Below are 27240 nucleotides of genomic sequence, written 5' to 3' on the forward strand. Positions count from 1 at the left end.
AAAAAAAAATAAAAAGAGACCTACGTGTAGCTCTCTCTTGGAAACCCAAAAAGCACTAGAGACCATCCACATGGAAGGCGTTATTAGGTTTATGGCCAACTGATTTTGAGCAATATGTCCTCTTTGGATAATCCCCAATCTGACCAACTCCCTAACTCATGACTAAAATCTGACAACTTCATTAACTTCTTCCCTTATTCAATTTAATATAAAATAATACACCATATATATCATCGAAGTATGTGATATATAAATATGAAATTAAACTGCTAATTATTGTAACCAGAAGTAGTAGTTGGGGCATTATATACATACTTCTTTAATGTAGATACTGTGCGTAGTTTAGATCATATATAAAGGATTTGCAGTCATATTTGTAAGAGTTATAGGATCCTTTCATATTTTTGTTGACTGGAGACATGAAGCCATCATTTCCGACCCACTTTGTATCCCTACTCTTTATCATAAACGCCCTTACTTTCAGTCTTTCAGTGCTGAAAGTTGAAGCTAATTCCTTTGTTTACCCTAAAAACTACTACCAAATAGAGCTTCCCAAGGTGAACGGCCCCGAGAGCTTCGCCTTCGATTGCCATGGAAAAGGGCCGTACGCTAGCGTTTCAGACGGTACAATCCTCAAATGGGAAGGACCAAATCTAGGTTGGAAAGAGTTTGCCATCACTTCTCCTAATAGGCAAGATGATCTCATAATATATATATATATATACACACACACACACATACATACATATTTATACTTATATATACATATATATATATGGACAATTATATTAAGTCTTTTAGTACGATCGTGTTTACATGCGCGAAGTATTTTCAGGTTTTTTCTTTTCTTTTCATCGTGTTTTTTTTTTTTTTGTTTTTTTTTTTGTTTACATGCATGATTTTTTTTTTAACAAGCAAAACACTTTATTAAGGAAAAAAAACAGAGAGAAGAAAAATGTTTGCTAATCTGCTAAAAGATAAAAGTCAGTGAAAAGAAAATGAAAAGCAACCTTATAAAGAAAAAGAAGAGTGCAAAGGAGCAACCTATAAGAAATTAAGAGCTAGTGTGTTTTATTAATTCGAATTACAACTTAAGTTTTTGTTATAGTATTTTTTTTCACCAAAATTATAAATTTAACATTTTCTGCATGAATTTAATTTTTAAATTAAATTCTCAACCCGAACGAGCGAAACCAACGAAGCCTACTATTAATTTTTAACTTTAAACACCATTTCCCATTTTAAGCGCGAAGTTTAGATGATGTCTTCCAGAATATTTATTCATATTCTTTTTTCCTCAAATAATGAAGTAATTCCGCTAATTTATCTTAAACATCAAAATTCTTCATCTTTTTCTTAGCAGTTATATGAATGTTTGACCGTCATGCATTATCCACTTTAAGCTCCGCAACCTCCAGAATAATCAAAATCTTTTATGAATTAATTAGGCTTGAACATTCTCTCTCCCCCTTTCTTTTTCTTTTTCTTAATAGATTTTTTACTTATTAAAAAAAAACTCTAGATCTTCTAGAATGATTTACACTTCTTTTATATTTGCACGTATTTTATCATGTAGTGTTTGATAAACTATAACCACATTGGAAAGGACACGGGACTAACATCTAAATTGATGCTTAATTGACCCTGACATGCATGGAAAATTATATTTTTCAGTTTCTCCTTTTTTTTCTTCTTTTTAATTTTTTGATCGTATTCTAAAGTTTATGTACCGTGTGTGCGAGAGATCTACTTTGGGGTTTTACTAATAATGATTTCAAGAGATAGATTGGATAATTAATTATATATAATCCTGCTCATGCATGCATGTTTTATTCGCTTAATTACATTTAACTGCCCCTGCGGTACTTATATGGGTGTAAAAATAACTTCAACCATAATTTAGCTTTTTTTAGTTTTTCTCCACTCCAATTATTAGCTATTTTAGCTAAAGTATTTTCCACTAGTTAAATATAGCTAGTAAGAATTTGCTAACTATTTGTTCTTTTTATTATTTTATTTTTTGTTTTGACACAGTAAAAGTTAAAAAATAAATTATTTTTATTTTAAACTCAAAAAATATTAAAATAAGCTATATTTAGCTAAAATAGAAAATATGGTTGGAATAATTCACTAAAAAAATACTAACTAAAATAGTTTTTCAACCATTTTATAAGTTAGAATTTAGCTAAAATTTAAAAAACTCCCTTACATATGCTCTAAGTTCCATTTATCTCTCCAGTATATATATATACATTCTTTTTTAAGCTCTCTTTACAAAACAAAAAAGACAAAATATTTAGAATTTGCTGTAATAATCTATTAAATATTTCAGCAAAACTTTCCCGTCACCTACGGTAGACAGAATTCTCTAACACACACATATTAGACACAAACACATATTGGCATTTTAGTTAAATCGTTTATATCAATTATTGTTATATGTTTTGGTATGTTATTACTATTATTCTCATCAATTATGAGACATACAAGGAATATAATTAAAAGGACGGATTGTATTTATTAGTTTTATTGTTTTTTAGTACTATAATATACAATCATTCCGGGGCATTCATATGTGTACGCATACCGTACACATATACCGCATACGTCTATATACGTATCACAAAGAGATAGTAAAGGGTTTGGTTGTTGGTTTGAGAACTACACTATATAAATGGCAATAAAATAGCACATATATATAATCAATTATCAAATATATATTATATGATTCATTTATTTCATATATTCAAACTCAAATTATTAATTATACTACAGTGTTTTGCTCTCAAAAAAATTAAAATTTAGAAGTCTGAACTAATAAGAATCATAATTTAAGTATACCTTTTAAATAAGCCCATAAGATCTTAGTATAAGGATATATTTTTCGTCGCTTGACCGCATTGTACAACCCTTCAAGTTTTTTATGTACACTACAGCGTTTTTCCTCTTTTTGGATTGTTTTATTTTTGTTGCTTTGCCTTTAGGTTGAATTTTTTGTTAGAATTTTTTCTATGTCGTGTTGTTGATATCCTCTATTTATGGGAGTTGGTGATATGTCCCTCCAGAGCTTAAAAGTCTATCTCGATAAGAGGAGTTTCTTCCGTTAGAACTTTAAGTGTGCTCATTTTTTAGCCTCAGGTGTGTATGTCCCTCCGGTGGGTTATTAACATTGTATCAGATCATATGTTTCTTAGTTTTTGAATGCAATTTCTTTTTAAAAAAAATAATATTTAAGTGGAGGGTTTGATATAAGAAGAACGTCTAGCGGGTGTCAAATTAGATAAGATGCTATAATTGATATCAGTTATATATCTTGTTTTTTAATTAGGAAAAAAAAAATTCTCCAGTAGTAGTTGAAACCAACATTATTTTTTTAAGATATGATATTATGCGGGTAATTATTTATTGATATACATATTTGGGTTTGATTAGGCCGAGGAGTTTGTGTGATGGCTCCACCAACCCAGATAATGAACCAACCTGTGGAAGGCCGCTTGGTCTGAAGTTCAGCCCCATTACTTGTGATCTCTACATCGCAGATGCTTACTTTGGTCTCCTCAAGGTAGGGCCCAGTGGAGGTGTGGCCCACCAAGTTGCAACATCTGCAGAAGCAATTCCCTTTGGATTTGCAAATGCTTTGGATATCGACAGCCAAACAGGAGTGGTTTATTTTACAGATAGTAGCACCGTATACCAAAGAAGGTAACATTATATATATTAATATCACTTGTACTGTTCATGTATGTCTTGGTTGGCACCTTTTTTGATAGCGAATATAATAATGATTGACTCAATAAAACATGTTAGCAAGAGAGAAATCTGAATTAAGATGATTTAGATTTTCATCAAACCATGCTATAAATATGCTACCAAAAAAAAAAAATATTAATTTGAGAGTAAAAGGAGTCGTGACTAAATAAAAACTTTGTAACCATCCATACTAAAAAAATATTTAAGACATCATCATTATTAAACACTATTATTAACAAAATATGCGTCCCATTTATAAATTATATATTGCAAGATCCACATTTTATATGGTGGTGATTTTTACTACCAGTTTCTTATTATTAATCTTTTGTAAAGCGTTCACATGTGACGTAAAGATAGAGTGTGTCCATATTATTAGGAGGTTCATCCATTATAATAAGTGGGTAATTTTTCAAACGAGAAACTCTGGCGGTTAAAAGAAAGGGGGGAAATTTAAACGTTAAGATCACTTAGTGAGACACGAATATATAAATATATATATATATATATATATATATATATATATCACTTAGTAAGTTGTCACGCGTATTATTACGTACGTGTAGCACCGATCGTGTTAACTGGCCATCGAAGCTGTCAGGTAGCTACACTAACATGGGCTTGAAATATAGTTATTGCTTAGGCGCACCATCCATAGCTGGGGAAGAGGACGACACTATACACACACAGCATTAATTAGCTAGATCACAGAATTTCCCGTACACCATTATTAGACGTAGGCCACAACTTTCGCTTTCCATCTTTCATGTATTATGCTGGCGACAGTCGTGCATGCATCGATCAGAGCCGTTGATCGGCGTTGGCGTTTTGATCACTTGATTTTCCATGCTGACCAACGACTGCTAGGATGCAACAATAAGTGGCAGAATAGGATAAAATTTCGGTGGGAGCATAAAATATATTTTACAATAAATAAATAGAATAACAGTAAATATAAAAAATATTACCACATTATTTCTTAATAACTATAAAATATATTACAATTGTGCTCGTCGAGTTTTCATATTTGAAAGCGTTGCATAATAACTTTATTATTAATATGATCAACAATTTTTTTTTTTCAATGTATACAACCAAACTGTCATTCATCCATTAATCTCATATTCGATTGCATAGTCGATTCTTCACAATATTCATAGCAGAAAATACCCTCTCAACAGTAGCAGTAGCAACAAGTAAAATCAGTGCTAAAGTTAACAATCAATAAACCAATGGATGTACCAAATTTTTTCTTGTCTCGACCATTTTTTGTGCAAGATCACTATTGCCTTTCAATTCTATGAACACCTTACCTGAACACATATCAATGATATAAGTTTCAAGTTGATTATCAAGTGTCATGAGTTCTACTATAGAAAAATCATCTTCATAATACTCAGCAAGTTGAATCAACCTTTTCTTGTCAAAAGAAGAGAATAAATCAATGGGAGACAAACACACCATATAGAGAAGCAATTCAGTATTTACTTCATTGAAACGATACAAAGAATATAAAAACTAACCCACACACAAATTCAAGTTCTACTTAATCAAATAATTTGTACCAAATATCAATAATTAAAATCTTTAATTAATCATTAGGAAATAGAAACTAAATTAATTTATTATAAAAAATAAAATTCTAGGTTATAATTTATAAAGTAGACAAACCATTACCACAAACATGAATCTACAAAGCTTGTACGTAAACGTAGTAAAGGACAAAATACACCATATCTACAAAGTTTTTATGAGTTACAGACAAAACCTCAAATGTCCATGGATCTTTAAAAAAAACAGAGAGAAAACTCTTGAACTTTTTGGTAAAAGAAGTGGGCACAAAGCACAAAATAAATAAAGGAAGAGAAGACAAGCCTAAGTAGTAGTAGGCGTAGTGAGTGGGCCAGCAACAGTCCTCCAGTCCTTAAGCAAACATTGCTTGTTGAGAAAAGACGAGAAGAAAAGCAAAGAAGAGAGAGAACAAATAAATAAAGAGTTTTTAATTCAATTTGTGTGGGGACAAAATAAAAAAAAATACAAATAAAAATAGTATTTTTTAAAAATTATATTAAAAAAAAATTTATACATAACTTCCGTGGGGCACGTGCCCCCACTTGCCTCCGCCGCTGGCCACAATTGTATATCGTCGTTTGAAGGAAGGCAATATAAATATATATTTATATGTATGTATGTATGTATTTAATTACGTGTGTATATATATATATATACACTATATATCAAATAGCAAGCCATGCCAATTGACGCTGATGCTGAAACGAAAGATCATTTTCTCTTGAATGCCCAGGTTTTGATCAGAGTATGTCAATTAATTGGCATAAATGGCGGTAGGGAATATCTAAGGTCTAGGTATGTTAATTAATTGGCATAAATGGCGGTAGGGAATATCTAAGGTCTAGCTTCTATGCATGTAGGCTTGGTTGTCTCAGTGTCGCTATACTTCTTATAATACCACAATTTTTTGTTGTTGCTGAAATGTCATGATCAGTAATTTATTGATCATTACAGGTATCCAAGAATGTAAAAAATCTCATTCAAAGATTTCAAACTTTTCTACTTCTAGAAATGAATTATTTTCTATGAATAGTGTATGCATATGTACGTATTTTGTACATCTTAGTGGTAGATTTATTGTCGTGTCATCCCTAGTCTAATAAAAAATAAGGAATATTAGAATGGAAAATTCGAAGTTTGGCATTCGTGATGACAACAGCAATATCTCGCAAGAAGATTCATGAGAGATTATGTGATAGAAACCCTACCGATAGAAATATTATTTCTAACAAGCTTATCTGCACCCTTTAATTGAATTTCATCATATATATGGATGCCTTTACTGTTTTAAATCTGATTCATTTAAATAAAATTTGGCATTCAGAAATGGCACTGATAGGTATTTTCTACCAGGACAAAATCCGCCCTAGATAGAAAATAGCAATCTTTTTTTTCATTCTTTTTTATAACTTTTTTTTATTTTTTATAAAATTGAGTAGATTATTTGGTGTGGATCTTGTGGGATGCTGGCTTCTTAAAATAACTTAAGTGGAATTAAGTGGAATGCGTACCTTGGAACCTTGACGTGCTAAATGTGGCCTCTTATCATTTATCATTTAAAAAAAAAAAAAAAGGAAACTTTTGTATAAGGAACAACTTCCTTATCTCATTGGTAGGAAACTTTTGTTTTAATGATTGGATTAGTTTTTTGATGGTTTAGATATGTGAGTAGGAGCAGTTTTGGATAAGAGTTACAAATTTTTAATGTGAATACTCATAGATGTAACCGTTTAAGAATTAATCTTCCAATTAACTATTGTGATATCCTCTCGCGCTTTTCTCACAGGGTATGGTTATTATCAGTCCTCACTGGAGACAGAACAGGAAGATTAATTCAATACGACCCACATACGAAGAAAACGACAGTCCTCGTCAGAGGCTTGGCCTTCCCCGACGGTGTGGCCCTAAGCAACGACAACTCTTTCCTCCTCTTTGCCGAATCAACGACAATGAGAATCTTCAGGGTCTGGCTTAGAGGGCCAAAAGCTCAGACCTCAGAAGTCTTCGCTCAGCTGGGAAGGTCTCCGGACAACATCAAGAGGAACCAAAACGGTGAGTTTTGGGTAGCGCTCAACACTGGGAGAGCAGTAATAAAAAAGTTGGTCCACAAGAAATTTCGTGACCAAGTTACGATGCCCTCGTGGATAGGAGATCCTGTTGCCGTCAAGTTTGACGGTGACGGAAACGCTGTGGGGGCAGTGGACGGCGGAGGCGGAAGCGAGCTCGAGTCAGTCAGCGAAGTTGAAGAGCGCGGTGGAATTATGTGGTTAGGTTCGGCTGTGAAGCCTTATGTTGGTGTCATGCATCAAATTGATTAAGTAATTGAGATTATGAGTTTGGCGTATAATTTGCATGCATGGCAAAGTAATGTATGCATCTATTATTTTCTTTTTATTTGGAAGATATTTTCTCTAATTACTCCCTGTGCCCTTTTCTCTCTCTTTTTACATTTTTGTTTTGTTGGAAATTTCTTTTTGCTAATTTGTATACATGTGAATACGATATATGTTTGAAATTCATATAACTAATTAATGTTTTTATATATATACACTTTTTTATTTGTTTTATTTCTTTCCTCTTCTAAGATACAATAAAACCTCTATAAATTAATATTGTTGGGACTAAAAGAAAATATTATTTTAACGAGATTATTAATTTATCGATAAATTAATATTTTAATAATTAAAAAAGAGTTTTATATTTTAATAATTTATGCCATCTTAGTACATGTATTATTCTTTTTAATTTTTACGAAGATTCATGTATGGGTTATAAATAAAGAAAAATGGTGGATGAAGTCAAAATTAATAAGTTTACATATTCAAAAGTTATCATGTATATAATAAATAATAATGTAAGTAAATTGTATATAACATGTTAATAATAGATGAGAGATTCTACAATAGGATGTGATCCCTACTTCTACGGGTCATTTTCCTAGAGCAGAAGATTTAAATCGTACAATATTTATTGATAAATTTGTATTTATCAGTAAAAATAATGTTAGGAACACCAATTCAAATTTTAATTTTTGTGTACCAACTGATGTAGTATGTGAATTGTCATTTTTTATTGGTAAATATAATTTCTTATTATTAATTGATGTGACATTATTTTAAACACTCAATGACAACTCACATTAATATACACAAGTTAAAATTTAAGCTGGTATCCCTAGCATTATTCTTATTATTAAATATTGTATTTATGTTGGGTATCTTATTATCAGTCGATACATAATTTACTTTAATCGTTTAAAAATGTACAGTTAAATTTAAATTCTATGGTTACGATTTTTGACCCGATTGGAGCACCCCATTGCAAAATCTCCACTTATTGTATATGAATTTTCGTATTAACATATTTTTGTTTATATAAAATGTGGGAACCCAACTTACCACGTAAACGTTCTTACAATCTAATCAGCAGCGAACACTATCATATATACACTGATGCACATTATCTTTTCTTATATCTTATATCTTATCTTATACAACATAAAATCTAAAGTATCATAATTTCAACAATAAAGAATAACCTAAGAGCTAAGACCATATATTCCAAACCCAATAAAAGTGGAAACATAAAGAATCCTGTAATGGAGGGAAATAAAGTTAAAATGTCGATCTATAAAATTATTCAAGAGAGATAAGTAGTAAGAGGTAATAATTTTGTAAATATATTCTTGGTGTTTACGATAGGATGTTGGGATAAGCATAATGTGCGGATATATGCTTCCATAGCCAAAAAAAGATACCTTTATTCCTTATTTATTATTTATTATTTATTTTATTTATTTTTTTCTATAGATCAAATTGAAAAACAATTTTCGAATTATCATACAAATTTGGATTTCCTTTTCGTGTGTGATAAATTAAAGTATACACGGAGGCATCTTTATCTATGAAAAGTAGCTACTTTCTATAAAGTAAACATAGACGGCCGAAAATATGAGAAACATTGGTAAGTTGTATTACGGCAAGATAATTATATTATGAGTGTGCAACAAATCATTCAAACCTACTAATTAAACCAAATCAAAAGACAACTAAATTAAACTAATTAATAATTGATTTGGTCTATTTTAAATTTTTAAAAAACTAATTAAATTGGTTTGGTTTGTGTTTTAGTCTTAAAAAAATCAAACCACACCAAATCAATTTCTATCTATATAATTTTTCTAAAATTATATATATTTCATGTATCTATAACTTACTTGTATTTAGAAAACTCGTTTATTCAAAAATTAAATGGTTCATACTCTAAAAGTTTCTACCATAACTTATATATATAGTACTAACACTGTCTTCTTGGTCTACCCTCAAGCTTTCTCCGCTCCTCTTCTCTCCTTTCATTCTCCACTCCTCTAGTTACGGTTGAGAGTTGCGAAAACCTTGTAAAATATTAGTTCAAACCAATTAGAAAAATCAAACCAAACCAATTACAATCAGTTTGGTTTGGTTTGGATTATTTCTCTTAATTGGTTTGGGTTGGAAATTTCTAAACCAATTTATAATTGGTTTTGTTTACATTTCACTTAAATTAGTGGTTTGGTTGGTTTGCACACCCCTAAATTATATAATGGGATAAAATCATTTTTTTATACAACACGAGATTGAACCTGCAACTCCTTATTAAAACTCCACCTCAACTAAATCTCTCGGTGCCACTAAATCAAGAGATTTTATGCAATAAATTCTCCATTATTGCGAAACATCTCCCACTTTATACTTTTAATAATATTAAAATAGTATTTTTACTTTTCTTAAAGATTTTGTATCCTAAAACTGATTTTTTTTAAATATAAAATGTCCATTTAATTATTCTCACTAATTAACAATAAACTAATAATTTTTAAAAGAGTTTTAAAAATACTTTAAAACGTTTGAAAATTAAAAGATTAAAAAAATTAAAATAAGTTAAAATATTTTGAGAAAATATTTTTTGTTAGTATCTATTTAAAGTTATTAATTTTTATTTAATTAATGAAAAGTACAGTTTAAACATTATATTTTCTAAAAATCGATCTTAGAGTAGTAAAAATACATTTTTTTTTAAAAGTGAAGCTATCTTTTTAATATTATAAAAAATATAGTGTACCAACAAGATGTTTCATTATAAAAGAGGATACTAAAATGATTTTATCCCTTATATAATTATGTAACGATTAATCATAGTTTGAACTTTGAAGTCACATTATAATTTTGGAATCACTTTGTATAAAAATGTCTAATGAGGTTGATAATAATTTGAACTTAACTTAATTAATATCATATAACCAAAAATGTATACAAGTACTTAAACTAATAATCACTTTTCAAGAAATAAAGCATATATATATGTATATTTATATATCGATATTATTTTTTGGGCTCAACTTATAAGGAAATTTATATTTGTATATCATCTGTTTTCTATCGATCACATTAACATTATGTAAAATAAAACATACAATACTAACTGAATTTATAATGGAAATTTAACCCTTTTAAAAAAAAAATTTAACGACAGTGCCAGACTATTGAGGACCTTTTTATTTTAAAAAGGCCCAATTTTACAACTTTTTTTTTTTTGGCTGTATTATCATCACTGGATTACCAGATGAGTACTTTTTTTTGGCTCTGCCAAAAAAAAAAAAAAAAAAAGAAAAAAAGATGAGCACTTTTTCGCCGTACCAATTCATTTTGATCACTCGGCTAGTCGAGGCTGGGTTAAAGAGTTGATATGCTACACTCGACCACAGGGAACAGAACCTTCGTTCTGAGCTCGATATATTGCTATTTGCTCCCCTTCCGACACGCACAATTTGCAAAAATCCTCTGCTTTCGCGCCCATTCAACGCCATATTAGCCCAAAGTAATTTCATTAGCTAAACTTTCCATGAATCAAATTTTATAGACCGTTCAGTCCTCATCCTAAAATTTCATTAAAGTTTACATGGAAAGAGTCATCATTGAACCAAAACCATAAATGCCTTAAAAAAGGGAAAAAAAAAAAAAAAAAAGACAGCAAAGTTACATAACAACGTTGCCAGCACCACACCGGGTGGGCAGCCACTCTGCACCACCGCACGCCGCCACGAACTCCGCTCCCACCGCCACAATCCAACCCCACGAGCCCCCAATTTCCGGCAACATCCTCCGCTGGCAAAGCGCCTCCGGTAAGCCCCCGCCTCCCCAACGGCAAATGACAGTTACGTCTAAACTCTTAACAGAATTTTAAGGGCTAGGGTTGTTACGGCTAATAAAATTTATTTTAGAGTGATTTTTGCTAATAAAATTAGATTGGGGCCAAATCGTCACAAACTTGAAAGTTTAAAGACCTATCCGTGTCATTTTTTTTTGGGATCAATTTGTTGTTTATATAAATAATCTCTCTGCTTTTCTCTCCCTTCTCAGCTTCCTCTCCATCTTTGATCTTCATTCTACGAGCTTTTTTTCGGGGACGCCCGCATTGGTAACGTCTTTTTCTTGCGATTTTCACATTCAAATCTCATTTCTGCTCTATAAGCCTCATTCGGTGTTAGATCTAAAGAACAAAGTTTTGAAGCTTCAATCTTCAATCTGTTTGATTTATTTAGAGTATGCGATTCTTGTATTTATCTTCCGTATTTAGTTTCGAGTTTTTGCCTTTTTTTCTATCTTTTATTGTTTTTAACGTTTTTTAAGCATTACCCATATGCGACAACTAGTTGAATCACATCGTTTATATCTATAAGTTGGTTATTATGGTAATAGGTGACTGTTGAAGCATGTATTTCAAATGGGTTTTGTGCAAATTCTTTTTAGTTTTCACGACAAGTTATTTTCATTGCTTATTTTTTAACAGGTCATATTGAGACTTGATTTGGGTTGTGTTTGAAAGTTTGAGAGTTATAATTTTGGAAAAAGACAAATGGGTTATGTTGGAGCACATGGTGTGGCTGCTCTGCACAGATACAAGTACAGTGGTGTGGATCATTCATATGCAGCCAAATATATCTTGCAGCCTTTTTGGAGTCGCTTTGTCAATTTCTTTCCCCTTTGGATGCCGTAAGTTCTTCAACTATCGCGGTCTTTGTTGCTTTCCTGATCCTAATTTTTTATTCTCTAGGATATCACACTTTTTATGTTTAACTGTTTGCTTAATTATGTGTTTTAACCGTTCAAAAACCCTTAATGCTTTATGGCGTTGGATTAGATAAGTTTTGTTGTAATGGAATTGAGATTAGAACTTGATACTTTTTTATTTGGCTACTTACTCGAAGTTGTTGATGTTGTATGCCATGATGAACGAATGGAACAGTAACATTAAGCAATTTGATACCAGTAACATCACCTTGATCGATTACGGATTTAAATTGACGAAAAAGGTTGTGATTTTGAGTTCACTGCTCCAAGTTTTGTAATGTTTGTTTCTCCAAATTCAATCAAAATTTTTGTGATTTTGAGTTCACTGCTCCAAGTTTTGTAATGTTTGTTTCTCCGAATTCAATCAAAATTTTCACTACCAATTGAAAACTTGGTATTATACCTAAGTTGGTGATGCTATCAGAATGGTGAAGAAGTTTCCGTATTATATTAGTAAGTTCTGGATGTGGAACAATGTTAGCTTTCCTTAATACTTTCGTTTGAATTAGATATAGTGGGCAACTTTTTTGTATTGGGATATAGGATTTTGCATTTTGTTTGTCCTAAATCAACGAGCTTTTGTAGTTTATAATTAAGGTAATATAATTATGCACTTGCTATGTATCTGAAAATGCGGTTGTCTATTTAACATATTGAACACCTACATCACTGTCTATTTTATATTCAGGAAAAAAACAAAGAATAAGAATATGTTTTAACATTTATCCAGAGTTTCTAACTTATACTTAGTGGATGAGTTGCTTTTTTTTTTGTGCGTTTAGTATTTATCTGTTCATCAGATGTGCTAACTTTTTCCCCTCTTTGGTCAATATGCGTGTTTGGAATTTGGATTCCGGTCTCTTCTTCAGCCCAAACATGGTAGGGTACCATGTCCTTTTCTTTTAATATTCTTGCTTTATTTTGTAAATTTTTCGTTTGACTGCAATTGTGCTAACCTCTTCTCTGTTGAGTTATGCTTTACTTTTTGACAGATAACACTTACAGGATTCATGTTTTTAGTCACATCTGCACTGCTTGGCGTTGTAAGTGGAATTTTCTCTATCACCATGTTTTTAGTTCTATATCTTAGGCTTTTCTTTTGCAATTTGATCCTTATCTTACTGCTGTTCATGCTTATTCTCTAATTCCTCGTTCTACTCTGTATTTTCCAGTATCCTTGAGACTGGGATCAGGGAAAAACTTTAATGCGAGTTCCTCTTGGTACCCTAAAGTCTTGTCTTAGTCCTTGATACAATCAAGGGACATTTCTTTTCCCCACGGGAATATTAGTTCATTGATAGATCTGTTCTTGGAACAGTGGATTTAGTTAGGATTAGCAGCAAACTTTTTCTCTATATATGCACAGTACTGTATTGTACGCAAAACAGATTTCTAGCTATTTAGAAGTTTCAGGAAGGCTCTTTTTCCTTTTTTTTTTTCTTTTTTTTTCCTTCTTCTTCTCGTGGCTTAAATTAGAAGAGATCTCAGTGTGCCTCTTACTCCCTTTAATTTCATTGATGCATAGGCTTATTTTTTGTGTTCAGATTTATTCGCCTCAGTTGGATTCACCTCCTCCATGGTGGGTTCATTTTGCTCATGGATTACTACTTTTCTTATATCAGGTGTGATGAAATTTATTCAAGCATGTCTCTTCCTGGCTTGCAAGCAAAATTTCTTGATTATGTCAAAACAACGTTCCTTAAACTGATTCAAGTACACACACACACACGAAATATTATATGTATGTGATGGTTCCTTTTTAATGTTTCAAATGCTAGACCTTTGATGCTGTTGACGGAAAGCAAGCAAGACGGACAAATTCTTCGAGTCCATTGGGGGAACTTTTTGACCACGGTACTTCTTTTACAATGTATTTCACTCTTTTGTTCACTCTCCTTATACCATAAGTGCTCAATAATGATGTTGATTCATTTTATTCATTCTTTCTTAATATGTTGCAGGGTGTGATGCTCTTGCATGCGCGGTATGTGTCTTTGACTCTTTTTCATTGCTTGACATTATGTAGCTTTGGAGAATGAACGTGATCTTATTTATGGTCTGCTCACTGATGTATCCTTTCTGTTTATGAATTCAGTTTGAGTCAATTGCTTTTGGGAGCACTGCTATGTGTGGAAGAGACACTTTCTGGTTCTGGGTGATTTCAGCTGTTCCATTTTATGGTGCAACATGGGAACAGTAAGTTGTTTAATCTGGACTCTATGAGGCAATAAAGTCTAATTATCCAAGCTCCAACTATTATGCATGCTTGACTTTTTTTGGAAGTTATCTTCCGTTTCTTTTCTCTACTTTTTTGAAAGAGGAAATAGTCATGCAAGGACTTGTATCCTTATCTTATTTTTTGGAAAACGTTGTCATTTTCTCTATTAGTGGAGCTTTGTTGACAGTTATCAAGGATTATTATTATTTTTTTTTTATCCAGTTATTTCACCAATACCCTTATTCTTCCGGCTATTAATGGACCTACAGAGGGTCTCATGCTGATATATGTAGTCCATTTCTTCACAGCTATTGTGGGTAAGGTCCAACTCTTGGCGAGCTTTCATGAACTTGTAGTTTAATGCTTATCTAAGACTTATATTCTTGTCCTCTTTTCTATTTCTTTTTTTTTTTTTACCTGTACAATGTCTGTCTATTGAAATTGAAAGCCATATTTATTTTCCAGGTGCTGAATGGTGGGCTCAACAATTTGGGAAGTCTGTGCCCTTTTTAAGTTGGGTCCCGTTTTTCAACGGTAGGACTATCTTTATGTTGATGACCCCAAACATTTTACTGAACAAATCGTATGAAATTTTCTACTTGAACTTGTTACTTGTGATACTTCAAGTCTTCAACTTCTCTGTCTTTTCCCCCTTATGGTGATTACATAAGGAACTTCCTCTGTGCAGAGGGTTTTAACATGCTCTCTCCGGTTTTTTTTTTTTACATCAGAAATCCAAACACACAAGGTCGTGTTGTTTCTAATGATAGTGTTTGCTGTTATACCGACGGTCGCATTCAAGTACGTATCTCTTAGTACCTTAGATGGTTGAAATTTGAGACATTGTTGTGACATGTGGCATCTTACTTAACTATATTTTGGAACCTTGATTGCAATATTCTGTGTCAGTCTTATATATGTGTAAAACTTTATCAGTTTATTACCATCAATTATCAAAGTTCAAGTTGAACTTAACGTTTCTCATTAATCAATGCAGTGTGCACAATGTTTATAAGGTTGTTCAGGCTAGAAAAGGAAGCATGCTACTGGCACTGGCAATGGTAATTTATTATTATTATGTTCTCTTGTCTCGTAACTTTTTATGCTAAACTGACATGATTGGGCTTTCTTCCAGCTTTATCCTTTTGCTGTACTTCTAGGCGGAGTGCTTACTTGGTAGTATCTCAAACCTCGTGCATTTTGTTTTCCTTATTGGATATTTGACTTTTAGTTGTGTGCAAGATATTTTCGTGTGTTGATTTCCTGTTGTACGCATGTAGGGATTATTTGTCTCCATCTGATATCATAGCGAATTATCCACATTTGATCGTAGTGGGAACTGGACTCGCTTTTGGATTCCTTGTGGTCAGGCATCTATGTTTCTTTCTTTCTAACTTGATCGTCTTTTTACCTTTATGATCAGATTTCTTCTGGACTACTGCTCAAATTATGTGGCCTTCAATAATATGCTATCGTTGTTTTCTTTTTCTTGAAGATAATTTTGGGGGATCAGTTTTTTGGTATGTTTGGTATTCTTGGAGCCCAAAATCAATTCTCTAGCCATCCACAACTGCAATTTGTGTTTGGTAAAAACCATAAAAAGTGATTCTTAAAGAATTTTTAAAGAATTTACAGTCAAAATCAAAAGCAGCCCAAAGGCAACTAACTTTAGTTTTTAGATTGTGTGGCAATCACCTTGAAGTACAATTAATGAAACTTTCATAATACCCCTAGAATCAATACTTGTATAATTACAGTTTACCAAACATTCAGCTGTTTTTTATAACAGCTGTTTTTTTTTTTACCACAGCTAACAGCAATTTTTCTAAAATCTATAGCACTACCAAACTGGCCATTTGTCATCTCATTTTCACTGAAGGAAAAATTTATTTTGCAGGGAAGATTGATTCTGGCTCATCTTTGTGATGAACCAAAGGGTTTGAAAACTGGAATGTGCATGGTATGTCACATTTTCAACCCAACTTTTAGAAATTGTTTGTTTATCATTATAAGATCTGACTTTTTTGGTTTCTATAAACGTTAAATAATTTGGAAAAGAATATGAGCTACTTCCTAACTTTAGCAAGTACTTTTTGCAGTCATTATTGTATCTCCCATTTGCTATTGCAAATGCACTCACGGCTAGATTGAATGATGGGTATGTTGTATATGGTTTTACTTTCTGGATGCTATAATTTTGTGCATCTAACTAATTCTTTATGACCAAGATATTCACCCATTTATAAATTTCTGCCCTTTTCTTTTCTTGCAGAGTTCCTTTAGTTGATGAGAGCGTGGTTGTTCTTGGTTTCTGCGTATTCACAGGTACGGTGTTTGTTATGCGTATTTCAAACAAGCCAATTTTTAAAGGCGGGTTTTTCATCTCCTTATCCGATTTGCAATTTCACACTGTTATTTCCACAAGATGTAACAGGATTTGTTGCTGCTGCATCTTTTCGGATTATAGTTTCTGTGTAGTTTTCAGCTGACAAGAGTGATTAGATCCTTGTTGATCATGTTTTATGTTATGACTTATTTACTTTTCCCTAACAAAGTATTCATTTGATGAAACTCAGTTGCTCTCTATTTGCACTTTGCCACATCAGTAATTCATGAAATCACAACAGCCTTGGGAATTTATTGCTTCAGGTAAGAATATAGTATTACATTCAAGACACTCTTAGCAGCCAGCATCAGACTTGATCAAAATCAAGGATGTAAACTTGCCTTAAGATTGTAACCTGTTTAGCAGTAGACTTCTCTTACAATCGAGTTTTGACGCCCCTCTGCAGAATTATTCTTTCTTTACGTGGGGTCTTTTTCCTAACTATTTTCCTTTCTTAAATGACAGGATAACTAGAAAAGAAGCTTGAAATCTGTCGATCTTTCCTTTTTGGTATGTTCTTCTCATGTTCATCTGATGTCTCTTGAAGTTCGTGGTGTGCTTGTAGATGTAGCTAGTATCATTGATCTATGTTTGCAATTGAAATTTGACACTTTTTGTTTCCTCTTTGCCCAATCCAGGGCAAGCGAAGAACGATGGAGCTTTTCAGGGCAAGCAAAGAACGATGACAGTTGTGACTTGATCCGATGATGTTCAAGTCCAACTGAATCATTCACTTCTGTAATAGATAAATTATTTATTGTTGAATTTCGGAATAGAATAGGTTATTTAGGTATGTTCTTTTTTATTTATGCATCATTAGTACTGCTGATGTTTTTGGATATTGATGTTGGACAAAATTGGGGCTTGCAGTTGGTTTTTTGAGGTCGGAAGGTACCAGAAAGTAATCTAGCATTCATACTTGTCTTAGTTTTGGTTCAAAATATTGTCTTTAATATACAAAAAATTTTGTGAGGCACACTATATGTACTTTGGAATCATCAACCGTTTAGGCTTGTTCATGTGAATTGGAATACCGTTTGTTTCTGTACCTTATTAGAAGGTTTCACTTTTGGTTTCTTCATTGTAAAAGTTAAGCTAGCACAATGTAGATTTATACTTGTGTACTTTCATAATAAACCTTTTTTAATCCTAGAAGTATAGATGGTTCAAGTTTGATTTTGCGTGTTTGTTCATCGGCAATTTGCGATAATTCGCTTGTGTAACAATGAATTTTACCATCTTGAAAAGGTCTCTTAAGAAAAAGAATATATCAAAATATTGGATGGATTATCTGCGTACGCATGAAAATTAAAGGTTTGTACCCTTTAACATATCATGCTTAGTAGTCATTTAAGTTGCTGAATTAATAACCATTTACTTGCAACAATTTAATCATGACAAGTTGGAATCACCTTTTCTACTTGAAAAATTGCTTGATATTTACCAATGCGTTTTTCACCTCAAATTCTTCTCTACTAGCAAACTTTCATGCGGTATTGTAAGAGTTTGCATATTATTATCCATAATAGAAATCAAGGTGCTTTTATTATTTTTCCTTGAAATATAATTGTACAAAAGTGATCTCACAACAAGATGCTTTGACCCCAAACAAGATAAATGAGTACGAAGTGTTAAACCCCCGAAGCTTAAAAAAAAAAAAAAAAAGAAAAAGAAAAAGAAAGAAAAGGATGGAAGTAGAAGAAAGAAAGCTGAAAGTTAACAAGATACTTTTTCTACAGGCAGCCTCAGTTCCTTTCCACACTGAACTTGGGAAGCATAAATACCTGATAGGCTGATAGGCATCTTTGTTCTTCTCGTACTTTGAAGATTTGAAGATGCGAATTAACAATGGACATTGATAAAGAACAGGAATCTCACAGAATCGGAATATGATTGAGGATGAATGTGATCAAAGACGGCTTCATCCCGAAAGAATAATGTGCTTCTTTGCAGGCTTACAATACAAATAATTTACTAGCTTCTTGTTCTAAGCTGCTACTATATAGCCTTCTCCAGCCACTTTGGCATTCTCAACGAAGCCCTCATCCCAAGCCTTGTAAGGAACACAGAATACAATAGATGCAACAAGAAGACGAAGGATCCACAATTTAGTAAAACCTGTCAAGTGAAGTTGTTTTAAGTGCAAAAGCTTCAATGAAACGACAGAAGAAAAAGGGAGCGACTGGGAATTGGGGAGGTTGAGTAGTTAGTTGGAAATACCAGAACACCGAAGATGGTATAAATCACTTCCATTGACGGAATTATGTAAACTCCGGATGCGGTGAACAAGAATGTTAAAGAAGCATGTATGTTTATTGTGATCTGCAAGCAAGCACATAAATAACTCAAAATGAATTCCTGGTACAGTCATTGTCAAGCAAAAAGTCCGGTCAAAGAATATTAATTACCAAAGCAAGTATGTTTTCTCTTATCAGGAATGAAGATATCAAGACATACCCTACAGCACCCAACGCTCGAACCTGTACGTGTAAACACATGTCAGTCTTTTTTTTCTTCCCTTTCTTTTTTGGTTGGAAATAAATAATAAACACAATTAGCTTCAAACAGCTGTAAAGAATTTGAGGCAGAAGGGATCAAACACTACAATTGTGCACAAGAAAATTGAGAGCTCCCAATTTGCTCCCGACCTGAGAAGATGTAAGATGGGAAAAAAAGAAGAAAGAAATTATTATAAAAAAAAAAAACTACTGCCTCATTTCAACTAATTCAACAATGGGAGAATGAAGATTGGTTTACAAGGACATTAGAATTAATTGAAAATTCAAGAACTAAAAATGGATATTAAAGGAGCAGTCTAACCTCTCATTTCAAACCTTAAACTAATTTGATCCACTTGTCTATGCTAAGCTAGAATTAATTTGATCCCCTTGACTATGCTAAGCTAGAATGAAATAATTTGATGGTATTAGAGTTCCTCTTTTTTATTTTTTATTTTTTGAATTAGGGGTGTGGGATTCAAACTCTAGACCTCGCCATTGGTGGTACAGCAGCCTAGGCTGCAACTACTCCTTGTAATGCTTTTTGGTATGAAGAATAATTATTAAAAAAACAGGTTATTCTAAAAGCATACACACAAGGCACAACATAAAAATACCCACGAAGAATACTTATTATTTTAGTACAAGGGTTTCCAAGTTCAAAAAGTTTTATTGCAAGGTTTGCATTTTGTCTACTGAAGAAATGCCCTATATTCACAAACATCAGTCATCACATACCTCCACAAAGCGCCCATGGTGAAACCAACTAAACCATGCTTTAGCTGCAGAAGAGATAGCCATGAAGCAAGTTCTTCAGATCATATGATTAGCAACGCAAAAAATTTGTATGGACTATTAAGAGGGGCAAAATATTTAGATTACTGCCCATTCCAACAAACTAATACAACTTGCTTCACCAAACTTATTTGTCAACAAAGATACCGCACCGTACCACAATTGTATAAATGCTTTGTGACCTCAAGTCTATTGACCAAATAATAATCCAATGAAAAAGGTGAAAGCTTCATATTACAATTAAAGTAGAACTTTGCTTCACACTCTAAAAACTCAACACGAAGCAGAAATCAGATCCAAATTAAAGATTGTTAGCAACTCACCAAAAACAAGTTCAGGAGAGTGAGAGGACGGAGGTTATTTTGATGCAATTAGGTCGTATTACTCGAGAAAGATTTCATGGAACGTAGAAACAACTCAATCTGAACATGGAAAAAAAAAAAGAAAAACCTCCTATTTGAAACTTACTCATTAAAGCAGGTAAACAAATAACTGCTACACAGAATATGAAAGCAGACTCACCAGATATGTTAATGCTTTTACTGGACCAGACAAGACAAGTAATAGCATAGTTGTGGCTACCTATCAAGACAAAACATTGTAGTGGTAAGTAGAAATTTGCACAAGATTAAATCTCTGACAATGGTAAGTTATGGATGGTGAAAAACCATAGTTTTTCTTCCGGCCGGAATCCCCCATCTCATTGAGGAGATCACTATTGGCAGTGAGAAGAAACAGCCAAAATAATTCTGCAGAAAACCAAATAAAGAACTTTATATAATTAGCCACAATAAAATAGTTTACTTAACAAGCCAAGTAAGCAACTGATCGTGATTAGTTGGCAAAGAAAAGCAAGTCATAGCAATTAGACGTTTGAAACCAAGTAGCTCTTACAACGTAGAACAAAATTTTCATTTTAAATTTTTCTCTCCTATAAGAGCACAAAAGAACTGCCGAAAGAGTACCTAGAATACCAAGTGCTTTTTTTTTTATTTTTTTTTCCTTTTCCATAGAAATAAAAAAGAAGAAATTTTTATACACTATTCACTATCTTTATTAACATAAATATAAATAAATACGGAAGCCACTGTCTCTCGCTAGTAAAATTAGCAGAAAGCGTCATCTTGCTTCTATTAGTTCATATGAAAAGAATCCATTTTTCAATTCAGAATAACCAACCTCAGTTCCCAGAGTCTACTCAAAAGAGTACACCAATCACCAATGCTAGAAAAAAGTAGCAGAAATAAACATACAACAGCAAAAGGAGAATTCAAAACAATCATTTAGTTTTAAAAAGAACCCATTTTCGTTTTGACAAACCACAATTGCGAGAGAATTGCTCAAAAAATACACTACCGCTGGGAAAAACAGCTGCAAGCACCATACTACACAGCAAAAGACAATTCAAAGAAATCATTTAGTACTATTAGCTTATGTGGAAAGAATCCATTTTTAAAACTCAAAACAACCGACCTCAATTCCTAGAGAATCGCTCAAAAATTAAACAAAAATAGAATACTAAAGATAATTCAAAAGAAACATTTGATTCCATTTGCTAACAAGGAAAGAACCAATTGTCAGTTCACAACAACCAACCTCATTTCGACAAAGTTCCTCAAAAAATACACCAACGCACAGAAGGAAGCACCATATTACACATAAAGAACAATTAAACATAGAATCACTTGGTTCTATTAGATAAATGGAAAATAACCGATTTTCGATTCACAAAAACCAGCCTCAATTCGACAGAATTGCTCAAAAAAAAAACAAAAAACAAAAAAACAAAAACAATAACAAAAGGAAAAGTAGCATCCAAGAGTAAAACTAAAATTATAAAGAAACATTTGGTTCCATTAGCCAACATGAAACGAACCCATTTTTCAGTTCACAACAACCGACCACAATTCCTATAAAATTGCTTTAAAAAAAAAAAAAAAAAAAAAAAAAAAACACACACACACACACACACACACACACACACACAAAATAAGGCTAGGAAAATTGGCAGAAAGGATATTCAAACCAATCACTTGGTTCTATTAGTTAAATTGAAAAAGGACACAATTGCAGAACAATTTCTCAAAGAACACTCTAACGCTATGAAAGAAAAGTAGCAGAAAGCACAATTGAACAATCACTTGGCACCATTAACGCTTAAAGCGAAAAAGACCATTTTTGACATCCGAAAAACCAACCTCAATCGCGAGAGAATTGCTCAAGAAATACACCAATCCAGTGAGGGCAGCGGACATGGAGCACTCCACCAACGCCAGCGTCTTCCGATACACCGCGCCTTTCGGCGACAAGTCCTCCGAAGACTCGTCCTCTCCTCCTCCTTCTTCTCCTCCTCCTCCATTGCAAAAAATGGAGGGCTCAATTTCCGAAACCCTAGCAAGTCTGAAAATGGGTCTGGAAGAAGACCATGGGATTTGGGGAAGCGAAGGGCGGAGCCGGTTCGGTTCGGCGGGGAACCCGGTTGTGCGGCGGACCGGAGAGAGAAAGAAAGGGAGAGGTGTAATTCGGGAAGAGGAGAAAAAATGGATTTGGTGGTGGTGTGGTTGATGGATTTGCAGAGGAATCATGGAGTGGAGTTTTTTGAGACTCAGAAGAACAAAGAGATCATTTTCACCTAACTATACCAGACAATCCAGAGCGGGAGATAACGTGATTTTTGGGAAAATACACAGTATAACATATTTAATAACATATTTGAAATAAATAGTATTTTTTTTAAAGTTAGTAAATTATAGCATATCTGTATTTTCTCTTTTAAACTAATTAGTAAATTTCCAATTTTATCATTAATTGTAGGGTTTCTCTGTACATAGGTCTCGTTCACTTCACCGATTTGAGTTTAGAATTTGAGTTTTGCTACAGTAAAAAGTTCTCAGAAACAGTCACATCTAACTTTTTGCTACAGTAAAAAGCTCTCACATAAAATCACATATTAACTTAAATTACAAACTCGAATCAGCGAAATAAACAGGCCCTTCTTTCCTCGATCTCTCTCCAGCTTCTCCTCATCTCTCTATCTCCTCCTAATCTATTTCTCCTCACCTCGCCTCAGAAGTGCAGATTCGTCAATCTGCTTCGGTGACTGACTCCGACTCCGATATCTCCTTTTGGTTCTTTGTTGTCTGCTTCAGCAAATCGAAGCTCTATTCTCGAATATCTCTTAGGCGAACGCTGGCGAGCACCTCGCCTTAGAAGTGCATATACGAGCTCCATTCTAGCGATCTGCTTCAGCGAACGCCAACGACCAAATCTTCAAACATGCACGAACAACCGCCTCCGAGATCTCCTACGGCAGTAAGGACCTCCAACCAGATCATGAACCTCTGATCAGATCCCCTCTGAAGCAGCTAAAGATGTCAATCTCTGATCTCGTTGGCTCCTTGAACCAGATTCGATAGAGATTCATGACGTCGCGACGGAGATTCAGTGATCTCGCCGTGTTCTCCGGACGCTCCCGCCGCTACTGCGCTCGTGTCACGACACCAATGATTTTTTTTGGTTTTGTTGGTTTCTTTTGTAGGTTTTGGTTTTTCTTTTGTTGGATGTTGCAGCAGCAATTTTTGGTTCACCGTAGCGGTGGTTTTTTCTATCTACCATGGTCGGCAGCGAGGGGTGAGCAGAGGCGTGGTCGGTTGGGGTGGGTTATGCTGGGAAAGGGTGGCTAGCAAGGCTTATAGTTTAGGAAAGGGGCTGATTTGGGGTTGATTTGGGGATTAGGGTTTTTTATTTTGATTTCAAAGAGATTTAGGGATTTTTGGGATCAATTTTTAATATTAGTTAATTTGCATAAATTTTTGTAATTCTATGGATTTTTTCAGATTTTCACAAGATTGAAAATAATTTAGTATTTCGATGTAAATACAGTATTTACCGTTGTCGACGTAGGCATTCGAACTTCTGGGTAAATATAGTATTTACTGTTGCCGATATGGTAAATATTGTATTACCATACTTCACTGAATCCAATTTTTGATATGTTGACTATTGTATTTATTAGTAAATACTTCATTGAATTCGAGTTTGAATATGATAAATATTGTATTTACTAGTAAATACTTCACTGTATCCAATTCTTAATTTGGTAAATAATGTATTTACCTATAAATACCTTAATAGTTAGAAGATTGAATATGGCAAATACTATATATACTTGAAAATAATGTAGTAATTATAAGTTTGAATATAGTAAATATTGTATTTACTATTAAATACTTTACTAATTTCAATTTTAATATGTTACGATAGGTTCTGCTGGGAAAGGGTGGCCAACATGGGTTAGGGTTAGGCTTAGGGTTTAGGAAAGGGGTTCATTTGGGGTTGATTTGGGGATTAGGGTTTTTGATTTTGATTTTGTAGAGATTTAGGGATTTTTGGGATCAATTTTTAATATTAGTTAATTTGCATAAATTTTTATAATTATATGGATTTATTCAGATTTTCACAAGATTGAAAATAATTTAGTATTTAGATGTAAATACAGTATTTATCATTGTCGGCACAGACATTCAAACTTCCAGGTAAATATAGTATTTACCGTTGCCAATATGGTAAATATTGTATTACCATGCTTCACTGAATCTAATTTTTGATATGGTGAATATTGTATTTACTAGTAAATACTTTATTGAAATGAAGTTTGAATATGGTAAATATTGTATTTACTAGTAAATACTTCACTATATCCAATTCTCAATTTGGTAAATACTGTATTTACCGATAAATACTTTTGCAATTAGAAGATTGAATATGGTAAATAATGTATATACTTGAAAATACTGTAGTAGTTATAAGTTTGAATATGGTATATATTGTATTTATCAGTAAATACTTTACTAATTTCAATTTTAATATGGTAAATACTGTATTTATCAGTAAATATTTTAGTAGTTACAAGTTTGCATCTAAAAAATATTGTAATACTACTTTAGTAACTACAATTTTGAATATGGTAAATACTATATTTACATATAAATACTTTAGTAGTTACAATTTGGAATATGCTATGGCCTCGTTCATTTCACTAATTCGAGTTTTTAGTTTTAGGTTTCTACAGTAAAAAGCTCTCAGAAAATGTCACATCTAACTTTTTCTGCTACAGTGAAAAGCTCTCTGAAAATGTCACATCTAACTTTTTCTGCTACAGTGAAAAGCTCTCTGAAAATGTCACATCTCAGCTCGAATTGAAAACTCGAATCCGCGAAGTGAACGAAGCCTATATTTACCGGTAAATATGGTTTTTAACGATAATATAGTGTTTAATGGCCGCAAGAGTCGGTAGCGGGATCTTCAGATAAATATGATATTTACTAGTAAATACGGTATTTATCGGTAAATACAGTGTTAAACGGTCGCCGGAGTTAGTGGTCAAATTTTCAGATAAATATGATATTTACTCATAAACACAATATTTATTGGTAAATATGATTTTTACTAGTAAATACGATCGCCGAATCGGTGGCCGAATTTTTGGATAAATACGATATTTACTGGTAAATACAATGTTAAACGGTCATTGAAGTCAGTGGTCGGATTTTCGGGTAAATATGATATTTACTAATAAATACTGTATTTGTTAGTAAATACGATATTTACCTGTAAATACAGCGTTAAACAGTCGCCAGAGTTGGTGGTCGACTTTTGGGGTAAATAAGGTATTTACTAGTAAATAGGTATTAAATTATAAATATAATATTTATTAGTAAATACAGTGTTAAATGGTCTCCAAAAAATAGGGTTTAGGGATATTTTTAGATTTTTAATAATATTTAAAACTTAAAACATCAAATTATATTATAATTTACTATTTTTAAAAAATAGGTTATAATTTACTAATTACTCAACCACTTATGATATTTCACTGCTTATCACATGATTTTTAGATGCTTCATGAGCTTTAATTAGTGGATCTCACTAGGCCCAATAATTTTGTTGTCTTCTATTATGGTCCAGTTACAAATCTTTGGGTTTCATTAGTAAATGAGTAAAAGAGATAAATATTCTACTTGAGTCAAGATTTTTACTTCTTATTCTTAATTAATATTCTTTTTAGTCAAATAATTATATTAGTCAAAAGATATTAATCAACAGTAAAGTCTAAAAATCTAAACCTATGAACTCTAAAGATAAGTTCAGTAAATTTCTCTTACTAAATTTACAAAGGGGAAAAAACCAAAAAGTAAAAAATATTATTTATACCATTGCACTAAAAAATAAACAATTGTCATTCAAAAATAAGGAGAAAACAAAAGACCAAAATAACACTTCATTATTTAAAATGACATAAATAATATGTCTCCTAAAAATTATGACAAACCATGTACTTTTCCCATTACCAAAAATGCCATGTAACATCTTTACATTTTTTGCCACCAATATTTGAATCTTAAGAATATGCTATTCAACTCACCAAAAAATATTTTGGTCGAATATTTTATGAGACATTTGGTTTATGGATTCAGAATCATGATTCATGATTCTGATTTTTGAAATTCAATTTTTTTGTGAGAGAAAAATACTGTAGAGAACCAAGAACCATGATTCAGAACCATAGACATCCCATTATGTTTTACCAACACATTCTTCTGAAATCAAGATAGATGATCAGGCATCTTCATACTCCATTTATGTTCATTGGAGAGTTCTGGTAGAATATTTTCTAAATACAACATAAATGGTTGAACGTGTTAGGCTTCTAGCACCGAGTCAGTTAAAGAAAGTATTCTAGTAAAATATTTTTGATAATTTACCTGAATATTTTTCTACAAACAACAAGGACGACCACGATATGCATCAGTGACTAGAGTTATCAATTTGGGATAGGTCAAAATGGACCAGTCAAAAGGTGTAAGTTTAGGCTGTCCGGGCCGGTCTTAAAAGAGAGAGGGTTAACCCAAT

The 27240-nt window shown here is 32.6% G+C and overlaps 3 protein-coding genes across 3 annotated transcripts; 2 read left to right on the forward strand and 1 right to left on the reverse strand.

The window, feature by feature from the left end:
• Nucleotides 1-419: 419 nt before the first annotated feature.
• Nucleotides 420-7658, forward strand: LOC21409194 (protein STRICTOSIDINE SYNTHASE-LIKE 10). Its single transcript, XM_024162552.1, has 3 exons — nt 420-691; nt 3433-3702; nt 7109-7658. The coding sequence occupies exons 1-3, from the start codon at nt 420-422 to the stop codon at nt 7638-7640; spliced, it is 1074 nt and encodes a 357-aa protein (XP_024018320.1). The 3' UTR covers nt 7641-7658.
• A 3452-nt stretch (nt 7659-11110) lies between these two features.
• LOC21409196 (choline/ethanolaminephosphotransferase 1) lies at nt 11111-18011 on the forward strand. The gene is made up of 21 exons (XM_024162471.1): nt 11111-11482; nt 11721-11778; nt 12151-12353; nt 13301-13310; nt 13424-13474; nt 13976-14053; nt 14210-14285; nt 14393-14415; nt 14527-14627; nt 14872-14966; nt 15115-15183; nt 15381-15450; nt 15647-15710; nt 15785-15825; nt 15930-16014; nt 16547-16609; nt 16749-16807; nt 16922-16974; nt 17226-17298; nt 17501-17545; nt 17674-18011. Exons 3-20 carry the CDS (start codon nt 12217-12219, stop codon nt 17520-17522), a joined length of 1170 nt encoding a protein of 389 aa, XP_024018239.1. The 5' UTR covers nt 11111-11482; nt 11721-11778; nt 12151-12216; the 3' UTR covers nt 17523-17545; nt 17674-18011.
• A 570-nt stretch (nt 18012-18581) lies between these two features.
• LOC21409197 lies at nt 18582-22999 on the reverse strand. Its single transcript, XM_024162527.1, has 8 exons — nt 22527-22999; nt 20997-21077; nt 20851-20910; nt 20272-20315; nt 19641-19683; nt 19444-19515; nt 19256-19357; nt 18582-19153 (listed from the first exon to the last, which is right to left on the reverse strand). The coding sequence occupies exons 1-8, from the start codon at nt 22911-22913 to the stop codon at nt 19034-19036; spliced, it is 909 nt and encodes a 302-aa protein (XP_024018295.1). The 5' UTR covers nt 22914-22999; the 3' UTR covers nt 18582-19033.
• Nucleotides 23000-27240: the final 4241 nt, after the last annotated feature.

Source organism: Morus notabilis, unplaced genomic scaffold, assembly GCF_000414095.1.
Source record: "Morus notabilis unplaced genomic scaffold, ASM41409v2 Scaffold73, whole genome shotgun sequence".
NCBI classification, from domain to species: domain Eukaryota; kingdom Viridiplantae; phylum Streptophyta; class Magnoliopsida; order Rosales; family Moraceae; genus Morus; species Morus notabilis.